General features: G+C 34.1%; 1 protein-coding gene across 10 annotated transcripts in view; it reads left to right on the forward strand.

The window, feature by feature from the left end:
* Nucleotides 1-21,032, forward strand: part of Dym (dymeclin) — a 424,183-nt gene that overhangs the window by 250,719 nt on the left and 152,432 nt on the right. For all 10 annotated transcript variants that reach the window (XM_021236605.2, XM_087189093.1, XM_021236606.2 and 7 more), the window contains one exon: nucleotides 20,667-20,769. In XM_021236605.2, coding sequence (XP_021092264.1) covers nucleotides 20,667-20,769 — 103 coding nt within the window. The remainder of the gene's footprint in view (nucleotides 1-20,666; nucleotides 20,770-21,032) is intronic.

Raw genomic sequence — 21,032 nt, forward strand, 5'->3', positions numbered from 1 at the left:
CATTTAACTTTAATTCCTTACTCTAAGTTTAGTGACACCAGGAGTTAGGGCTTCAATATATGAATTTGAGGAGGCCACACACATTCAATTCTAGACATTATATATCCAAGATTATTTTTTATTTCTGAGTTTAGTTCAGGTATTAAATGTACACACTCATGATAATAGACACAAAGGAAGTAGAAGGGAATTGGGCCATACTCAAGAACTTAATATTTTATTGAGGGAAATAAACATGGACATAACTAATTAGAAGATGTGATAAACATATTTAAAACTTTGGTTTTATTCATATTCCTTAAGTGTCTATATAACATTTCTAAAACTCTAGAGTTTTTTTTTTTAGATAAATGTTTCCAAAAAAAAAAATCACAGTTTACTTTCAAACAAGATGAAATAACAGAACCTAGATTTATCCTTTTGCCTGAAATAGCAACACTAAAAACAGACACAGTATATGAAACAGTGGCTTTCAAGACCCTGGACATCAGGCAAAAACCAAAATAAAACCCCAGAAAACAATCCTTGAGAAATGGGAAACAAATGAGATGAGCTCTATGAATATTGTTGTTCACTATTTTGAGAGTTTCCACACTACTATTTTTTTTAAGTACAGCTAATAAATCCTAGCATACTGGAAGGCTGAGGAAAGAGGATCGGAATTTCAAGCCTAGCGTGGGCAACTTATCAACTTAGTAAGGCCTGTCTCAAAATAAAAAGTAAAAAGGGCTGGGTCTATAGCTCAGTGCAAAAGCCCTGAGTTTAATCTCCAGCACCTAAAAAATAAATTAAAAAAAAAATATATATATATATATATATATATATGACTAAGAAGTCAGATGGAATCTTAAATATTCAACCCAACAGAACACACACAAAAAGAAAAGAAAAGAAAAAGGTGGGACAGATAGAAAATCAGTATCAAAGTAATAGACTTAAACATAACTGTGTGCTTAATACTGGTCAAAAAAAGGCAAGAGTGACCCTGTTAATATCAGACAAAATTATTTAAATATTAGCAGAATAAAGAGATTCCTTTCATAATGACAAAAGAATCAGTTCATCACAAGGACTGTTATAATCCTAGATGTTTGTTCAGTAAGTGGCTGACCTTCAAAATACATGAGAAAATACAACTGAAAGGCCAAAGAGACAATTGTAGTTGGAGATTTCAATACCTGCTTTTTAATAATTAATAGGATAGGTAGGTAGAAAATGAGCAAGTCTAAAGAAGACTTCACACCATCAACCAACTTGATGTAATCAACACTGGTAACCCAGAGCCCTCATCCCCTATGCCAATGATCCCTCAGAACTAACAGGCAGCTTTTGCCCACAGGCTCTTTATAAAAGGGTTTTTATACTAATTCTCTTAGTTTAATTGTCACAGAAATTCTTTCAGTAGCCATCACCTCATATAAAGAAACTGAGTCACAGAAAAGGGAAGTATTCAAGTTCACAGGGCTAGTAAGTGGAGGAGCTGATGTTTGAACAGAAGTGTTATTATCCTTAGTTCCTTTTTTTAAATAACACCAAATGTGAAATTTTGAAATCTTTCATTTCAGTTGAAAAATCATTAATGACCGTAAATGTATGATACAAGCTATAGAGCCACAAGTATCAAGTTTATTACATTTATTATTTAAATTGTGCAAGGTGAACACTTTTACAATGGGGCCATAATTTGTATGTCTTGCTGCTGGGCAGCTTGAATCACCAGTGGTACATGAGTACTGTCCCCTTGGTTGGCTTTTTATTAATTTTATTAGCAAAAAGACCAATAAAAGTGCTTATATTCTTTTGTACCACCAGTTACAAGCCACCAGATGAGATAGTCATGCACGTACCACCAGTGGTTCCGGCTAGCAGGAACATGTTAAAATTTATACTCATCAATTTCCCTAAATTCCTTAAAGTCAGATTTACTGTAGGCTACTGTCTCATCTTTAGAATGTTGACATTTGTTTTTCTGTACTGTCCAGATAGTTTACTGATAAATAACTGAAAAAGATGTTCATTTTAACAGCATTTTCCTGTTTAAATAATTTAACATGACTCATTTCCATGAAAATAACAATTACTACCAGATAACAAGGAGTGGCACTGATGTGTGTATAGCTTTCTGGTTTCAAAAGGAACATAAAAATTAAGCTTCTCTTTGAATAAAAATTGTCTATGGTTTAGATAACAATTTATGTGTTTCATTGAGAAACAAATGTCTCTTCTCAACAAAGATAGACTTGTATATTCTAGCTGAGTAAATATTTACTTTTAGTCTGAAGAGATTAAATTCTTTAATCCAAGACTGTTTGTGTCTGTCTCAATGGCATTGTTATCTGACTAGACCTAGTGTTATCAATTTTCTAAAAACCCAGACCATTTAACAAATAAATACATTACGCAAAAGTAAATTTGAATTATATATTAACTTACATTGTAGATTAAGGAAAATTTATAGTGTAGATCATATAACTTACTAAGAATAGAGTGTTAACCCTCTCCACTTCAGTATAAACTTTAAAAGAAATAGAAGAGTCATAGTTATAATAAAATATTTTTTGCCTGGGGATTTTGAGGGGTTTTTTTAGGAGGTGGAGTGAGGGTACTGGTTAAGAGAGTCATTTTTACTGCTAATATCTCTGCTGATGAAGAATGCACAAAATAACAAACCAGGTAGATACAGAGGAAGTAGTAAAGAATGTGGTGTCTAACAGACTTAGGTAAGTGACTTTCCCTCATCTTTCTCTGTAAAATGATATAGAAATACCTAGTTTATAGATTATTCTTGATAGTGATTTCTCTAAAGTTCTAGTCCTATACTTGGTGTGTAATGGACATTCTATAGATGATACATAATATCCTCTTTCTTTTCCTCATCTTTGTCATTGCTGTCATGATTATTATCAGCAAAATGACACAATGGTTTTTATTGGTGTAAAGACATACTGTCGGTTGACCATATGTTACAAGCCAAAAATTGTGATATTTTTCTAAGGAAATGACAGAAGCGGATTAGGAGAAATTTAAGTATTTGGTGTATTAGAAAACTTTATAATAGGTTTCTTGAATTGGGCACTATCCACAAAAATTAGAAAAACATGGACACTTTGAGCTTAAATGTCTTCACTAAATATTGATCAAATCCCCTTCTTAGTTATAATTACAGTACAGTGAAGAATCTGTGTATATCCACAAATACTAAGCTTCAGATTTTAGACAAACCTGTAGCACAATAAAGTTCAATAATAGTCTTGTACATGAAAACATGGAGATCATTGTATATGAGGAGCACTGTATAAGGAGTCAAAAAACCAAGATTATTTCATCTCTGAGAATGCTATGAGACTTTGGTCAAATGATGTCACTTCTGTTGTTTTTCTTCAGCGCTCAAAGGAAGAAGCTAAGATATGTCTTTAAGATCTCAAAGCTAGTAAACCAGTTCCTTTCAGTGTATTCTAAAGGAAATACTTATACAAGAAATCTCTCAAGAATGGATTAGCTATAGTTATGGAGCCAGTAGAGGGAGCACAAAGCATGAATTTATGTCCAGATTTTAGGATGGGGGATGTTATGTGGTTAAACATTAACCACAGTCCTTAAAACTGGAGATTATTTCCTACCAGGTTATGCTCAACTTGATTTGAGGTATGATTTTTGTCTTGAGATGGTAATATTTTTACAACTACTGATAGAATTCACCTTCACAATTATTGGTAGTTACAGTAAAGAGCTGTATTTTAATCACTGGTTATTATATGGATCACTAACATTGTAATTTAAATGATATTAGAAACATTCTGTTGATTTTGTAATAACTCTACTGGTCCATTTTAAGTGATTCCTTGTTCATCTGGCATCCTTGGAAACTGTGGAGTTCCACGTATTTTCTAGATAACAACAGTATGTTTCAGTAAAGGACTACTTCAGACATTTTTAAAGTATTGCTGTTGTAGACTTTTGGGGAATTTTTTAGTACAAGACCTTGCACACCAGTGAGTTTTTTGACCTGCAGGGTTGTTGATTCAAATGTGTGCCATTTACTCAACCATGATGGGACCCTATGTTTGTTTCTCCTTTGCTGTCCTGACTGCTTTTTCTCTTTTTGGCTACACTACTCTTAAATTTTTCCCTATGTCTACGTACTCCTGTACTGGTTTTCCCCTGGTTTTTGTTGCCTTAATTAGACATTTTAGTTAAGGATGCTTGTTATTGAGCTTCCTTAGACTCATGTGAAATCAAATTGAATAAAACTTTTAAGATCTATGGAGTTAAGCTTTTAGCTTTCCTTTGGACCTTGATGCATAGAAGTCTTTCTTTCTGGTTTGAGTTTATGTCTTAGGAGAAAGTAGCTGCTCCTGTATTTCAGGATGAGTCACAGTGGGTTTCCTCTGCACTTACTGTAAATATATTTGATTTTGTGGTTTCTCTAAAAAAGTATTTCTAAACTTCAATTCAAGGGATATTTTATTTACCAATGCAGCCAGGAGGCTTAAAAAAAAAAAGGAAAATGAGCCAGGATAACCCATTGGAACCATTGGCAGGAGGCATTGCAGGAGAGGCTGAAAGAGGACATCTGTGCCCTGGAACTTGTGCTCACAGAAGTGGGACAAGTACATAAGCATAAGATAGAAGAATGTAAAGTAAAAAATGTGCAGAACAAGTATAAATTATAGTTAAGTACACAAAAATCCAAAGGGATTGAAATAAATGAAAGGGTTTATACATATTTTAGGATGTTTTTAGTAGTAATGAAGCTGGAAGAAATTGAGAAAAGGAACTTAGCAGTAAAGACTTATAATTCCAATTAAGACTTCCTATTCCAATGTCCCTCCCAAAATTGGATTATACTTAATGGTAAGATGAAGCAGAAAGAAATCCCAAAGTTGTAGTTAAGATCCCTAGATTCAGTCCAGCATCTAAAAAATATCTTCTTTATAAATTGTTATAAGTGAGGATATTTCACAGCATTTTCCACATGGTTACCATTATCAGACTTTCTTGTGACTATCTTTGTAAAATCTGACATATAGTAAAGATGCTTTATTTAGTAAGTTTCCCTTCAGAGGAAATTTCTTTACACTTAGGAAGTGCCTTATGACCCACAATAATAATAACTTCTAAACTGCCACCATGGCTCCCCGTGTGCTCACTGTGAGATAATTCCTATTTCCAAGTGAATTTTCTCATTAAATATGATTTTAATCCTAGTTATTGTCATAAATTAGTGATATTGTACTATGGGACTTTTTTGTTTTTTGTTTTTTGGGGTTTTTTTGGTACCGGGGATCGAACTCGGGTTCTTGTGCTTGCGCAGCAGGCGACAAAACCACTGAACTAAATCCCCGGCCCTATGGGACTTTTAAAAAAATTGAATCAATGTGCTATCTGCTAGTTGTGTGATTTTCTCAAAGGACTAAGAACAGTTGACAGAAAAAAGACAACCTAAATTCTTTCAAGCCAGGAAATCTATGTCTGTTCTTTATAGAATATATTTTTCTAGTAGAAAAGAGAAAATACTATAAAACTTTTCACAAATTCAGTATCTCTAGAATTGCATACTTATTATAAAGTACTGGATGGATATAAGATTTTTCATTGTATTTAAATTTGCTTTGGGATATAGATTTTTTTTTTTTTGTACCAGGGATCAAACCTCGGTTCCTTGCACGTGCAAGGCAGGTGGCAGAACCACTGAGCTAAATCTCCAGCCCTGGGATATAGATTTTTAAGTGTATTACCCATGAATAGGTATAAAACTAAGTTAAAATTAGAAATAAAATTCTTTTGAATTAAATTACCAATTTAGTTCTTGCTAAATAACATTTCTAACAAATTTAGTCAAAATTAGAAATAACTACTTTTTAAAACCCCTTTCACATTATATCCACTTATTAAATGTTTTTCTCACTGAATTACTTTAAAGTTAGAAACACTTAGGAGGGCTGGGGATTTAGCTCAGCAGTGCCGCTGCCTCCCTTGCAAGCGCAAGGTCCCGAGTTCGATCCCCAGCACCCCCCAAACAAAAAAAACCACATAGGAGAAATGTGCATGAATGTCTTTGTGAAAGATAAAAGTAATTATCTTTAATGATAGATTCTCTATTTCACTCACGTTTTTGGTAATATGGTTAGCAGATCGTGTATTGACAGCTCTTGTATTTTATCCATTATTCTCAACATATTTTTACTAGCAATAATTGTAGTAATTACATAACATTATTTTAAAAGTTGTTAGTCATCTCTGCGCTTTTCTTCTGTCTTCCTTATTTGAACTTTAGTTACTGTACTTAAACCTGAGGAAATTCAATTCCTGAGTTTCAGCACTTTTTTAAAAAAGAAATAATTGTATGCTTTGCCAAGTTGTGTGACTAGTTATCTTTGGTTCTATATGTAGTTTTTGGTTATGCAGTTGTATCATGAAGGTCATACTGAACATTGTAACCATAATTTCAAGTTCTTTATGATACTTAGTATGTTTTTATAGCAGTAGGATTCATTTCACTTTCAATTTAAGGTGTGCCCTTTGGACAGGAACTTTGTTTACTAGATTTTATATACATCTTTTACTTTTAGTTCCAAGTTTTTGAAATTATTGAGTTTTCCTTATAGTGTTGAAATATAGAGCAATATAGATTATAATAGATCATGTGGCACTCACTGCATTGATGGACACATCTGTTGCCCATGCATTATGCTCTGTCATGCTAGTTCATGAAATATTTGTATTTAATAATAAGACTTGCTTAGTAGTCAACAAGAGAGTGGTGTTAAGATTCATTATTTTGTTCTCTACTATGCTATAAAAATCAACACCATTTTATTACACATCTTGAATAGAAATGAATTTAAAGATAGTTATTATATCTCTAAAATAATAGTTGTGGTTATTAAGGCAATGAAATGTGAATGAATGGGCAGTTTACTCCATCCTACCTTACATCTTTGTGTAAATATTCATGTTCTTAACAAAGATAATTATGTAGTTTTCTCCTTAATTTTAACTTGTCCTTAGAGTAAGTTTTGTTGTTTTTATTTTTATTTTTTGTGTTTATTAAAAATAAACCAAGACATCTTGTTTCTAATTTTGTAATGCAGGAATACTGACATCTTATAGTTTCTTTAATGGAATAAGAAAGATAAAAGAGAAAGAGACAGATCACTAGACATGTTGAGTACAAGAACATTGCCCAAATTTTTGCAAAGCCTTAAATGAGTTTAGCATTTGGAAAAAAACAAAAAGGATGTTTACAATACATGTATTTTACATAAATAGATGTATACTTTAAGAGTGGCTATGAAACAGCATATTAAAATAAGATCACACAAAAGGATAGAAAGGAAAAACCTAGAAAGCATACTTCTAGCCTACAAGTATAAATATACAAGTTTCATAAAATGAACTTGTTCTGACTTCATAGACATGATTTTTTTTAATTTTATGAAAGATGTTTTAATTCTCACATCTTTTCTACATTTGCTGAGCCCTCAGTATCTTCCTTTCTTCTACAGCCTTTTTGTCACTTCTAATTTGGTCTGATTGTGTTTGACAAAGGCTACTTGAATCTTATCCTTGGCAGTCACTGGTCTGCTCTACTTTCTGGAAATAACCAGAATGATTTGTATGCTTCTTTTCTTAAGAAGCACTAGAAAAGTAAAGTAAGGAAGGGAAGCATTCTGTGTGAAGAAACCAGTAGAGTATTTCAGAAGGAGTAGTCATCATCTTAAACTACCCTGCAGCTGCACCCAGCCATATGTCCATGGTTAAAGAACACAGTTGTGTAGTCCATTAGTAGTCAGATCAGAAGTCTGTGTTAACATTGTTATAGCCAGATGTTCTTTATAGACACAATCTATATCCTATAATATGATTCCGTTTACTTTTTACACCATTTTTTAAAAAGTCTTTTTACTCTAGGATTTAGAAAATGGATAACATTTAGGTCTATATTCACAGTCGTTTTTGCATTTGGAAGGCATTGCTCAATGTTTTGTAGCTGTTGACGTGTCTAATGCCATGCTAATTCTTGACAATTTGTATATGGCCCTGTCTCTATTTTTCTCTAAGAACTTCTTTTGTTTTCAGTATTTTGAAATTTTAGTTATGTGCTATAAATGTGGGGTTTTTCTTGTTTTTATTGCTTTTCTGTATTCTTGGAGGGTTTTTATTCTGGAAATTCATGCTTTTCAGTTATGAGAACTTCCCTTGAAATAATTCTTTAATAATGCCTTCCATTTTTCTCTTTTAAAAAAAAATCCTATGTTAGACTCTGTGAACCAGTTCTCTAATGGTAATTTTTCTGCTGTTTTTCCATCTCTTTGTCTTTTGGTCAGCTTTTTCAAATTTATTCCCAGCCCTTCTATTAAATTTTTCATTTGTCTTATTTCCATTTTCCAAGAATTGTTTTTAGTTCTCTGATACCCCTACTTATGTGACCTCTTTATTTCATTGCTACAGTATATTTACTTTCTTCATAAGCTTCATAATTACAACATTTTAGAAGTTTTCTTCTCTTCCATTATCTTTGTTTTATCCAGGTTCCTTTTTCCTTTCTTGTCATTCCATTGACTCTCTCTGGTGACCTTTGGCAAAGAGTTTATACTGTATTTAAAAGTGAGGCACTAAGGGCTGGGGATTTAGCTCAGTGGTTCTGCCGCCTGCCATGCAAGCACAAGGACCTGAGTTTGATCCCCGGTACAAAAAAAAAAAGAGAGAGAGGCACTGAAGACCTGATGGGAAGTTCTGTGTACTTGAGTTGGACTTTGTTGGCTGTTAGCTTCAGTGTAGGGTGTTCCAACTGGGCAGGATTTTGTTTGTTTGTTTTTGAGGAATCCCTAAGTATCATCATCTATGGGTTGTTTTATCATATTGGTTTTCAGTTTCTTCTGAGAGTTATCCTCCAAATATTTTTCCTAAGTCTGCAAATCCTACTGAGGACATTCTTCAAGTGGACTGGAGGAGGGGAGCCAGAATTTCAGTGTTCAGCACTGAGATGTTACTTCCTTGCTCCCTCTCAGTGTAGCACTCCAAGCCTCATGAGGGCTTTGTGAGAGTGAATACTCTGTTCTTTTGTGAAGGTACAGAAAGATATTCATTGGACTGAGTGGGGCATGTGTAGGAACTAAAAGTCTGAATTTTAAAATATAAATTTTCAGTCTTTCTGTCTTGGACCTCATGTTTTACCCCCTACTTTCTAGAACCCTGCTGCTGCCAATACCCACAGCTTACTAGAATTGTATAGGCTCATTTGCTATGGTTTTTCTCCCACTGCTGGCTTAGTTTGCAGCCTTCCTATCTCTGAGTTTTCTCATCTGTTGCCTCATTCTGGTTTTCTCATCTGTTTTCTCATTCTGGTTGTATGATTATAGTTCCCAGATGTATATATTTACCTGAATCAAGACTCAGAAACCCAACTATCTCCTTGAAACCTCCATTTGGATAACAAGTAATCATTGCAAATTGGTATATCCAAAAGGGAACTGCTGCTGGTCTCCCTGAAACCTCTTCCCCCACAGTCCATCCTGTCTTAGTAAAGAGTATACCCACCCTTCTACATGCTTAGGCTAAAGACCTTGATATATATCCTCTACTTTTTTCTCTTTCTTGAGACCCTACATTCAATCCAACACCCAATCCTTTTGGCTTTGCCACTCTCTAAGTTTGTATATTCAGTGACTATATTGGAGTAGAAAATTTAAAAATGTAAGGCAATTGTATTTATAGGTAAATGGGAGAGAATACTGTTTTGTTTTTGTTTTTATTACAGTAAAAATATGGAAGAAAGGTACTTTGCAAAACCACCAGGTATCTGTCTAAAAAAGTCAGAAACCAGATAAACTTTGACATTTTACACTTGATCTTAGCCGAAAGGCCGACAAGCGGTAACTTTGACATTTTCAACTTAACAAAAGTACTTTTGCATTTCTCCTTTGCATTTTATTTAGTGAGCTAATATTGAGTGACTCTGATATGCCAGGCATAATTCTAAGCACTGGGAGTGTAGCAGTGAACGAAACACTTGAAAATCACTGAATGTTTTCTGTAATAGACTTTAATGATTAAGTTACATTAGGCTTGCCTGTCAGATGGCCTCTAACACAACTACTCAACTCTGTCACTGTAATGTGAAAGCAGCCATAAACAATACATGAATGACTGGACAGGGCTGTGTCCCAGTGAAATGGTGGGCTGGATATAATCTGCAAGTTGTAGTTTACCAGCTTCTGCTCTAGTGATAGAAATGATGAAAGTATATAAGAAAAGCTCATGATTTTCAGAAAGTGATGGGTTGTAGAGGGAAAAAGTAGTGGCTGTATAAAGAGGGTGTGCCAGGATTGGACCATGATTTTAAGCAGAATGATTGTGGTAAGCCTCAAGAAAGAGGTAGGTGATATTTGAGCAGTGGTCCCAAGCTAAGGAACTAAGTCATATTAGACTCTAACATGTATAAAAAAGGTGAGATTTCTTTTAACTATGATTATTAGCCCATAAGAGAAATGCAGAAAATATTGGATATATTCTCTAATTCATTCCCTTTCCTATCACCTATCCTTCCTCCTTACACATTGGGTTTCCTCCATAAAATTGAACCGTGACCATGACTGTCTTCAGACTTAAATCTTTTCAGTCATCTAACTAAAGAGGAAGGACAGTTTTCATCCCTAGTTAGAACAATCGTGAGCGAAGTTTCTGTCTGGCTCAACTTGGAGTATTTGTCCTTAGACCAGTCTTTGTGACCTAGGGAATGAAGAATTACAATCAATGCAATGTGTGTCATGAACTTGCTTTCTTCAAGAGAATAGTTTCTGTTCCTGAAATAGGAGGTGAGAGTATATGGTACAGACAGAAAAAAACAGTAGCCACCATAATTATAAAACAACTCTCCAGAGAAGAGATAATAAAGTGGTTATGAGTCCAGGGTCTAGTCAGATTTCCAAGATATAAATTCTGGCTTCATTGCTTATGATCATTATAATCCTTGGCAGGCCTTAGTTTCCTCATGTATAATGTGATAGTAACAGTAGTACTTTCTTCATTAAACAGCTATATATTAATTTAGTTAACAAATATAGAAGAGATGCTTGGCATACAGTATATTCTCAGTAAAGGATAAGTACCATCATTTTTATTACTTTTCCATGTCATCATTATATAAAAAGATAACCATCAGGATCCAGTCTAGGAACATAAGGTTGAGTTAACATTCCATATTCAACCAGTACAATCTACTACTTTAACAGACACAAAGAGAACCATGTGAATGTCTCGGTGCATAAAAAGCATTTAATAAAATGTTTAATAAATGCATTTAATAAATGTTTTTAAAAACATTTAGATAACAAGGAATAGAGAATTTCTTTAACCTAATAAAGGACATAAAAGAAGAGCTTAGGGGAAGAGTAGGGGATGAAAAAAAGAGAGCTAGAAAAGAATTAATGTGTACCGTGTACACGTACAACTCCCCATGATACTCATGATCAGTCTGTACTACTAAAAAAGTGCATAGAGGTAAAAAATATTTAACATGAAAGACTAGATGCTTTTTCCCTAGGATCAAGAGAATGGCAAGAATCCCTGTTCTACTTTTTTTTTTAATACCAGGGATTGAACTCAGGATCTTGTGCTTGTGAGGCAAGTGCGGCACCACTGAACTCAATCCCCAGCCCAAGGATCCCTGTGCTTACATTTACTCAGCATTATTCTGGAGGGCCTACGCAGTACAATAAGTGAAGAAAATGAAATGTTTAAAATTCAGATTAGAAAAGAGTATTTAAAATTGTCTTTTCAATTCTATTAACTATTTAGGAATTTGCCTCAAAGATGCTCATATGTTTAAAAAGTTCTAATGTGTAAAAAAATCTAAAATTGATAAATGAATTTAGCAAGGTCATAGGATAGGACAGTATATAAAAATCTTTTATATTCTTGCTAGGAGCAGTGAGAAATGAAAAGATTTGAAAACAGTACTATTTATTGTACCATCAGAAATATGAAATAATGAACTGGAAATAGTGATGAGAAGCTGTAGTCCCAGCTTCTTCAGAGACTGAGGCAGAAGATCACTTGAGCTCAAGAGTTTGCCTCCAGCCCGGGAAACATACCAAGATACTGACTGTGTATGTGTGTGAAATAAGGATAAACTTAACAAAATACATGTAAGACCCATACACTGAAAGTTAAAATATTGATGAAAGAAACTAAAGAAGATCTAAATAAACAGGATGATTGATACTAATGGATCAGAAACTGAGTATCATTAAGATCCTGAAATTGATCTATACATAGAGCACAGTACTCATCAAAATCTCATCAATTTATTTGGTAGAAATCAAGAAGTTGATTCTAAAATGTGTATGGAAATACAAAGGAACTAGAGTAGCCAAAAGCTATTTGACAAAGCCTAAACCTAGAGGACTTATAGTACCTGATTCATGGTTTATTATAGAGCCAGAGTAATCAAGACAGTATAGTACTGTGTTGGGGAATTATAGATTTACAGACCAATGGAATGTAGTAGACTAGTGCATACATGGTTAATGAAATTTCAGCAAGGGAGCCAAGGTAATTCAAGGGAAAATGATAGTTTTTTTCAACAGATGGTGTTGGTGCAATTGAATATCCATACGCAAAAATAGATAAAAGAAAGCAAACCAACAAAATGAACCTTCTCTTTTATTTTAAGCCACACACACGTATTAATTCAAAATGAATCATAAGAGTAAAACTATAAAACTTCTAGAAGAAATCATGGGCAAAAATCTTAGAAATTTGGGGTTTGGCAATGATTTTTTTTTGATAGGACATGAAAAACACAAACCATTTTTTTATGGTGAATGGGACTTTATCAAATTAAAAAAATGAAAATGAAAGACAACTTAATCTCCCACCCCACCCTAAGCCACAGATTAGGAGAATGTATTTACAAAATACATATCTATAAAGGACTTATATCCAGAATATATGAATAAATTTTACAACTTACAGAGAAAAACAATGTTCTTTTTCACTGGACAAAAGTTTCGAGTAGATGCTTCCAAGAAAACATGGGCAGTAGAAAACCCATTAGGAAAATGAAAATTAAAAACCATAGGGAAAATCTACTTCACATCCACTCAAATGATTAAAGTAAAAAAGACTAAATTACCAAGTGAAATATCAAAGAAGAATGTGAAAGAGTTTGGCAGTTTCTTGAAGAGTTAAATAGCATACAATCCAGCAATTCCATTCATAGGATTATTTAAGAGAAATAAAAACATATGTTCATACAAAAACTTGTATAAGAGTGTTTATATTACCTTATTCATAATAGCACAGTACTGAAAGCAAACTAAATGTATAGTACATCAACTTGTAAGTAGATAAAAGAAATTGAGGTATATCTGTACAATGGAAAGCTACTGAGAAATAAAAGAATGAACTATGGACCAATAAAACAACACGGATAAATTTGAAACCACCATGCTGAGTGATAGAAAGCAGACACAAAAAAGTACATATGGTATGATCTTGTTTACATGAAATTCTTGGAAAGTAGAAACTGTAGTGAGGGAAAGTAGATCACTGGTTGCACTCTGGGAGGCTGAGGCAGGAAGATCACAAGTTTGAGTCCATTCTGGGCCACTTCACAACTTAGTGAGACCTTGTCTCAAAATAAAAGAAGGGCTGGGGATGTACCTGAGTAAAAAAGTTCTGGGTTCAATCTCCAGTGCTGGAAAAAAAAAAAAAGTAGAACAACAATTGGGGAAAAGGTTATGGATAGTCGCAGTACTCACTTCACATAATTAATTGATGAAAGTGCCTCATACTCAGTAAGCACCATAAATATTTGACTGACTTTCTGTCTCAGTGACTTAACAAGGTGAAATGTAAGGTTGGTATATAAAGCCTTTAAAATCTGGCTCCTGCTATCTTGCTAGCTTCATCTATTGCCATGCCTCACCCATATAGACCTTCTCTAGTCTCAACTATGGATATGTCCCTGAAGTCTCTTGATTGACTTTCTGTACATTGTTTCACCTTTCTGGATTGTTCTTCTCTCCCTTTGCTTTTCCAGTTAGCAAACTCCTAACCTCCAAGGCTATAGTCAAGCTCAATTTCCTCTGTGGAATGTACCTAACTAACCTTCCTCTGTGCCCGCATAACACTCTCTTCAGGTCCACAGCATTCTCTGATTTCAAGATTGTAGAATTTTTCTTATCCCATTAGACTTGAACTCCTTGGGGGCAAAAAACTATGTCTCTTTCATTATTTTCCATTAGCTTCTCAAGTCTGTATAGAATAAAGTCCAGGGCTTTTGATGTGCCATGAGTGGCCCTTCACAGTCTGTCTTCAAACTGTCTTCATTCTGGTCTCAGCTCCTGTCACCATCTGTGCACCCTAACTGGCAGCCATTTGTACCAGCTTGTGATCTTCTCAGCATGTCCCAGTTTGGACTGACCACACATACTCTATTTACATGTGGCTTTCTTTTGTGAAATGTCATCTGTTGGCAGAGGCTGTCTTCTTCAGGATAACATGTTCTTTTTATCAGATTTTTTAAATGTATATAATATTTCAAGCACGTACAAAAATAGAGAGTAATATATCAGCCTCTTGTGTATGTATCCAGTGTTACGGGGGCAGGAGTCTCACTAAATTCCCTATTTCTACTCCCTGATCCAATTTTCTTCTCTCCTTCAGAAAATAGTGACTATTCCAAATGTAGAGTTTATCCTTCCATATATATTTTGTTATTACTTCATGTTTTATCTATAAAATTCATTTAATTGTTCTATACTGTGAAAACATAAATATCACTTTGTTGACATTCTGTAAGAATCACTGTTTTTCATTCAGCATTATTCTTGAGACTTATCCATATTAGTACATGTAGCTTTAGATCATTTTAAATTGCTATATGGGTGTTTCGTGGTATGACTATCTACAGTTTATTTACCTATTCTCTTCTGGATCGGTGTTTAGATTGTTTTCAGTTTTGTCATTGTTAACCCAAGTTATAATGAACATTCTTGTGCTTAAAAACTAGAATTTTTCTAATTTTAAAAAAGTAGTCTAGGGCTGAGGATGTAGCTCAGTGGAGCTGCACCTGCCTGCCAAGCAGGCCTTGAGTTCAATTCCCAATACCAAAATTTTTTTTTTAAAAACTAAGTTTTAGGGGGCCAGGGATTTAGCTCAGTGGTTCTGCCTCCTGCCTCACAAGCACAAGGACCTGAGTTCGATCTCCAGTTCCAAAAAAAACAAAACAAAACTAAGTTTTAGGAAGAAAAGGGGCTAAGGGCAGGGGAAAGTGGGAGGGGTAGGGGAAAGGAAAGAAGGGAATGGAATTTATATGAGAAAATGAAAAAAATGGAAACAAAGTCTATATAAATAGGGAAGGATGGAGGGGTTGAAGGGAGGGCAGGGAAATGGGAAAAAAAATAACCAAGATATATTACGTAAAGGTACAAATTCCCAATGATGAATGTCATTATATTGTATACCTAAAATGTACCAATAAAATTAATTTTTTTAAAAACTAAGTTTTAAAAAAAGAAGTCTGGCAAATATATTCCAACTGAGTGAATATTAAGCACACATGAAGATCAGCTGTACTTCTTTTTATAACCAGACTTACCTTTTTACATATAAACATTATGTTTTTATTACTTACTCTTAGCTAGCATAAGCTAGGGCTACTTGATGGAGAGCTCTAGGCAAACTTTTCCCACTCAGCAATTTGCAAGTCATGTCTCATATAAATTTAAGTCATTTTGCCTTAAAAATGTTAAATGAAAGCCAAAATTAGAATTTAAAAAAAACACACAAAACTTTGAAAGCACTAGCTATAAAATCTAAAAAAGCCTATTAACTTGTATGAGGATAACAACTTAGAGTGTGAATTCTGTTTCTCATTCATGATAGAAACTTGGAAGTGACCTCAGATTATCTATTCTTACACAGACTTTCTTAAAGAGAGCTGGAAGCAGTATCCACAGCTTCTGGGGTGTACTCTTTCAACATTTGATGTCCTTAATAAGTCAAATTTTCCATCATGCTCAACTGAAATACCTTATGTTTGAATTGAAGCTCACTTCCTTGTTTGGTCTCCTACTAACAACGAAAACAGATTGTTAGTAGTCTCTTAACAAATAAATAAGTAAACAAACTAGCTTTTCTTTGCCAGAGGAGTGTTTTAAGTATTTTTGCTGGTGTTTCTAATACATGTATGATAGCTTTTTAAAATTGATGGTGAAAGTTACCATAGATTGTTTATATTATGTTCTGAAGGTACACTAATAAGAGAGACAGACAAGAGACTGATTATCCTAGATGTAGTGAGCCCAGAAGGCAGCTCCTGAGTTCCTATTTGTTTGTAAACTTAACAGAATGAATCACTTTGTTTCCCCATCTCCAAAAGCTGTCTCCTTTAAGGCATTTTTGTTACATCCAGTTTGTTGGTCATCCAGTTTATGCCTCTTGAGCCTTGCCATGTCCTATGCTAGATCTGATCACCTTCTTTTAGCCTCAAAAAATTTCTGGAATTCCATTTATGACAGAAAATATATTACACCCAACTAGAATCATTTAATTTCCTTCTTTATGCATTTCCATATGAACATGTAATCTCAATATATTATCTTTTCCTTTGCATCTCTTGCAAAATAATGTGTATATTTTAAAGTATGTATCAAGGATGCAGTCAGCTACTCTTCTACATGACAGCTTTATTTCAGTGACTTTATTTTATAGAGTCTCAGTTCTGCTAAAAATGTTTAAGGGTGTCAATTGTAGTGCCATTTATAATATAAAATGCTAGAAACAATTGCAGTTTTTTGAGACAGGGTCTTGCTATATAGTTCAGGCTGACCTTGAACTCAACTGTATAGCCCAGGCTGGCCTTGAACTGGCTGCCATCTTCCTGCCTCAGCCTGCCAAGTGCTAAGATTACAGATGTGTGCAACCACACCTGGCCACAATTGCAATTAATATTAATTAATAATGGGCTAAATAAGTTGTAGTATATATACTGAGATATCAGTTAACTGGCCCTCAATAAATGTTGACTGAACAAAGGAATTTATTGTTACATGGAAAAGTACAAAGTGCAGAACAGTATACACTTCGTGCAATTAAAAAGATGGATATATACATACAGTATGCATTTATATAATGCCTTGATACATATAACATTTCCAGAATCATACAATAAACTGGTAATATTAATCACCATGGGAATAGTATTGAGTGGAAAACATGATGTTTATTTTTAGACTCTAAGTGGAAAAATAAAGCAAAGCCTTGAATGAAGACCTAGACCAATAAAATGATTGGGAAAAAAATGCTTGTACCTTCATAGATTATTTCCTCCTTCATATAGCACTTCTACTCTAGACCTCATTATCCTCCATTTTTGCCTCTGTGCTCTACTATTTAGAAATGCCTCTGTCCTCTTGTGTTTAGAAATGCCCTCTGTTCTCTTGCACAAATAAATCTTTCTTCTTTTCAAAACTAAGGACTAACCCCTTCATGAAACTTTACTGGACTTCCATTTCACAGAAATCTGTCTTTTAAATACATGCTTAGCGCATATTCAGTTTCATATGATCAATTAATTATTCAGTAATTAATTTTATATAATCAACTTTATTATGTATTTTTATTAGTACATGTTTGTAGTACATAATGATCATGTTCCTTATGAGAAGTTAGTACATGTACATAGTATGTCTTGAATTGTTTTTTAAATCTCTGCCCCCTCCACTCTCTCTTTTTCCTCTCTCCATCTCTTGGTCCCCTTCCCATATGCAAAAGCTCTATCTTGCTATTTCCTATTATCTATCTTTTCATTTTCCTCTTCATCCATATGTTGAGTTCCTCATATATGAGTAACCATACAATATTTAAGTTTGTGTCTCTGATTTATTTCACTTAACATTATGGACTTAAGGTACACCCATTTTTCTACAGATGTCTTAAGCTTATCCTTTGTATCAGAGTACGACTCCATTCTGTATAAATACCACATTTTCTTTATCCATTCATCTGTTGATGGACATACAGGCCATTTCCAAGATTTAATTATTGTGAGTTATGCTACTATAAACATAGATATGTGCGTATCACTGTAATATGATGTCTGTTTCAGGAAGATACCTAAGAGAGGAAGCTGCATCCAGTAGAATTTATTGTTTTAGTTTTTTGAGGAATTCCATGCTAATTTCCATAATGGTTGTATTAGTTTATCTTTCCACCAGCAATGTAGAAGCCTCCCCACCTCTCAGCCTTGCTAACATTTGTTACCTAATTTCTTTTGTTTTGTTTTGTTTTTGTAGTTGTTATATAATTTCTTGATGATAACCTTTCTGGATAAGATGGGCTACCAGTGTTGTTTTAATTTACATTTCTCTAATGACCAGCAATATTGAACATTTTTTAATATATTATTGGTCATTTGTACTTATTCTCCTGGGAACTTGAGAACTATGTGTTCATTTCAGTCACCTATTGTTGGATTGGCTCTTTTATTTATTTTTTATTTTTTATTTTTTTTTGGTACCGGGGACCGAACTCGGGTCCTTGCGCTTGCAAGGCAGGTGACGGAACCACTGGGCTAAATCCCCAGCCCAAGGCTCTTTTATTTTTAAGAGTCTGATTTTTTTTTGAATTCTTTACATATTGTAGATATTAGTTCTCTATCTGAAGAATATCTGGCAAAGATTTTTTTTCCCATTCTGTAGGTTGTCTCTTCCACTCTGTTGGTTGTTTCCTTTACTGTGCAGAAGGTTTTAAATTTCATATGATCGCATTTATTGGTTCTTGGTATTATTTCTTTTGCCATTGAGATTCTGTTCAGAAAGCTCTTGCCTATACTGTGACTTAAAGAGTTTTACCTACTTTATCTTCCAACAGATTAAGTGCTTCTGTTTTAATTCATTTTTTGAACCATTTTGATTTTAGTTTAGTACATGGTAAGAGATATGGATCTAGATTCAATCTTCTGTTTCTGGATAGCCAGGTACCATTGTTAAAGGGGCTATATTTCCTCCAGTGAAAGTTTTTCACCCCTTTGTCAAAGACCAAATAGCTGAATGTGCTTGGAGTTATTTCTGCATCCTCTATTCTGTTGCATTGATCTCTGTGCCTGAGTTTTTGCCAACACCATGCTGTTTTGTTGTTGTTTGTTGTTTGTAACTGTAACTTTATAGTCCTGAAGTTCAGGATTGTAATCCCTCCTGCCTTGTTCTTGATGCCTAGGATTGCTTTTACTATTCTAGGTCTCTTCTGGTTCCATAGGAATTTTAGGATTTTTTTCTCTAGTTCTCTAAGGAATGCTTGTAGGTATTGTGAGAGAGATTGTGTTCAATCTATATATCTGTTTTGGAAGTATGGCTATTTTGACTGTGTTTGTTATGCCTATCCAGGAATAGAATAGCTTTCCACATTCTGATGTCCTCTTTGATAGCCTTTTTCAGGATACTCTAGTCTTCCTTATAGAGATCTTTCACTTACTTGCTTAGGTTAATTCCTAAAGTGTTTAATTTTAACTCTAACCTTAATCCTAACCCCATGAGCCGTGAGCCAGGGACAGGATCTAGATTGTTTTGTTCTTTTCTCTGCATTATGGTCCATCTCTCCAACTTCTCTGTAGCTTTTAGTTTTCCTGTCAGTTCCTTCCTGAATCTCCGTGAACTACTATTATTTTTTTCTTCACCAAGTTGTTATTTTCCAGTGTCTGGATTCCAGATCTTGGAGAGGCTGAATTTTGCTGCTGATCACCACTTCACTTTCTTTTATTTCCACTGTATTTGAGTAGAGATTTAGAGAATTTTCATTGTCTCTGTTGTATTTGAATTATATAGCACCTAGCATTATCAATAAGTGTGTTAAAGAAATTTTTTCTTTCATAATATTAATCTGGGGTTGGGGAGACGGCTTTGTGGTAGACTGCTTGGCTAGCCAGTGGGAAGCCCTGAGTTTGGTCCCCAGTACTACAAAAAAAACAAAACCTTAATCTCAAAGGACTAAGGAAATAACTCAGTGGTACAGGGCTTGCCTAACATGCATGAGGCCATGGACTCAGTCCCTAGTGTGGGGCCAGAGGGGCTTTTGACGGGAGTTTGTGTATATGTCTGTATGTGTATGTGTATGTGTGCACGCATGTGTGCATGTCTGTGTTTGTATAAGTACATATATATATGAAATGTTATTTTTTAAGAAATAAGTAGATAAAACTGTAACATAGAAGCACAGTCTATGGCTTACACTAGAGAAATAGTCTGTCTAATCCAACATATGTGTTTGAAAGTTGAGAAAATTAAGATATACAAACTCAAGCAGTTCCTAATAGGTTACACTAAGTCATAAAGTTAGTTCGTGTCCAACATTCTCAAACTCTGTCCACTGTTTTCTCCGATATAATAGTCTTGAAAATATATCCTGTATTTGAAACATAATTTTAAGCTGTCAATCTTTGCTTTTTAGAATCCGTTTTATTTAATCATCCTCTTCCCTCCATTTTTTGTTACGTAAATAGTATTGTTAATCTTGCTGTTAACAGAGGTAAGAAAAAATTATTTACAAGTATGTATTAGAATATTTAACATGCTTTTGGTACTTTATGATTGCATATTAGACCAAGAAAAGGTAACAACTCTCTTAATATAATTGAGATTTTCCCTTTTTTTTTTCAGTTTGTTTTCTTTGCTATCTAAAAAACATAACAAAGTTCTGGAACAAGCCACACAGTCCTTGAGAGGTTCAGTGAGTTCCAGTGATGTTCCTCCACCAGATTATGTAAGTAGTTACGTTATCTCATTGATAAAATTTTTCCTTTTATTGTTAATTTATAAATAACAATACAGTTCCTCAATTTTTGCCTTCAGAAACCTCCACTATGCAAATAAAGGAATGAGGTCTCAAGGGAAAAAATGTTTTAATGATTATTGTCAAATGGCTGAAGAAAAACAATTGTAAAGCAATAGTTATTATTAATAATTAGGAATCCTAATATCTGAGTCAAGAAACCCACTCAAACTAATTACACAAAAATGAAAGGA

This window comes from Heterocephalus glaber, unplaced genomic scaffold (assembly GCF_053883595.1).
Source record: "Heterocephalus glaber isolate CG9 unplaced genomic scaffold, H.glaber_assembly_v1.0 deba00000331, whole genome shotgun sequence".
Lineage (NCBI taxonomy): Eukaryota > Metazoa > Chordata > Mammalia > Rodentia > Bathyergidae > Heterocephalus > Heterocephalus glaber.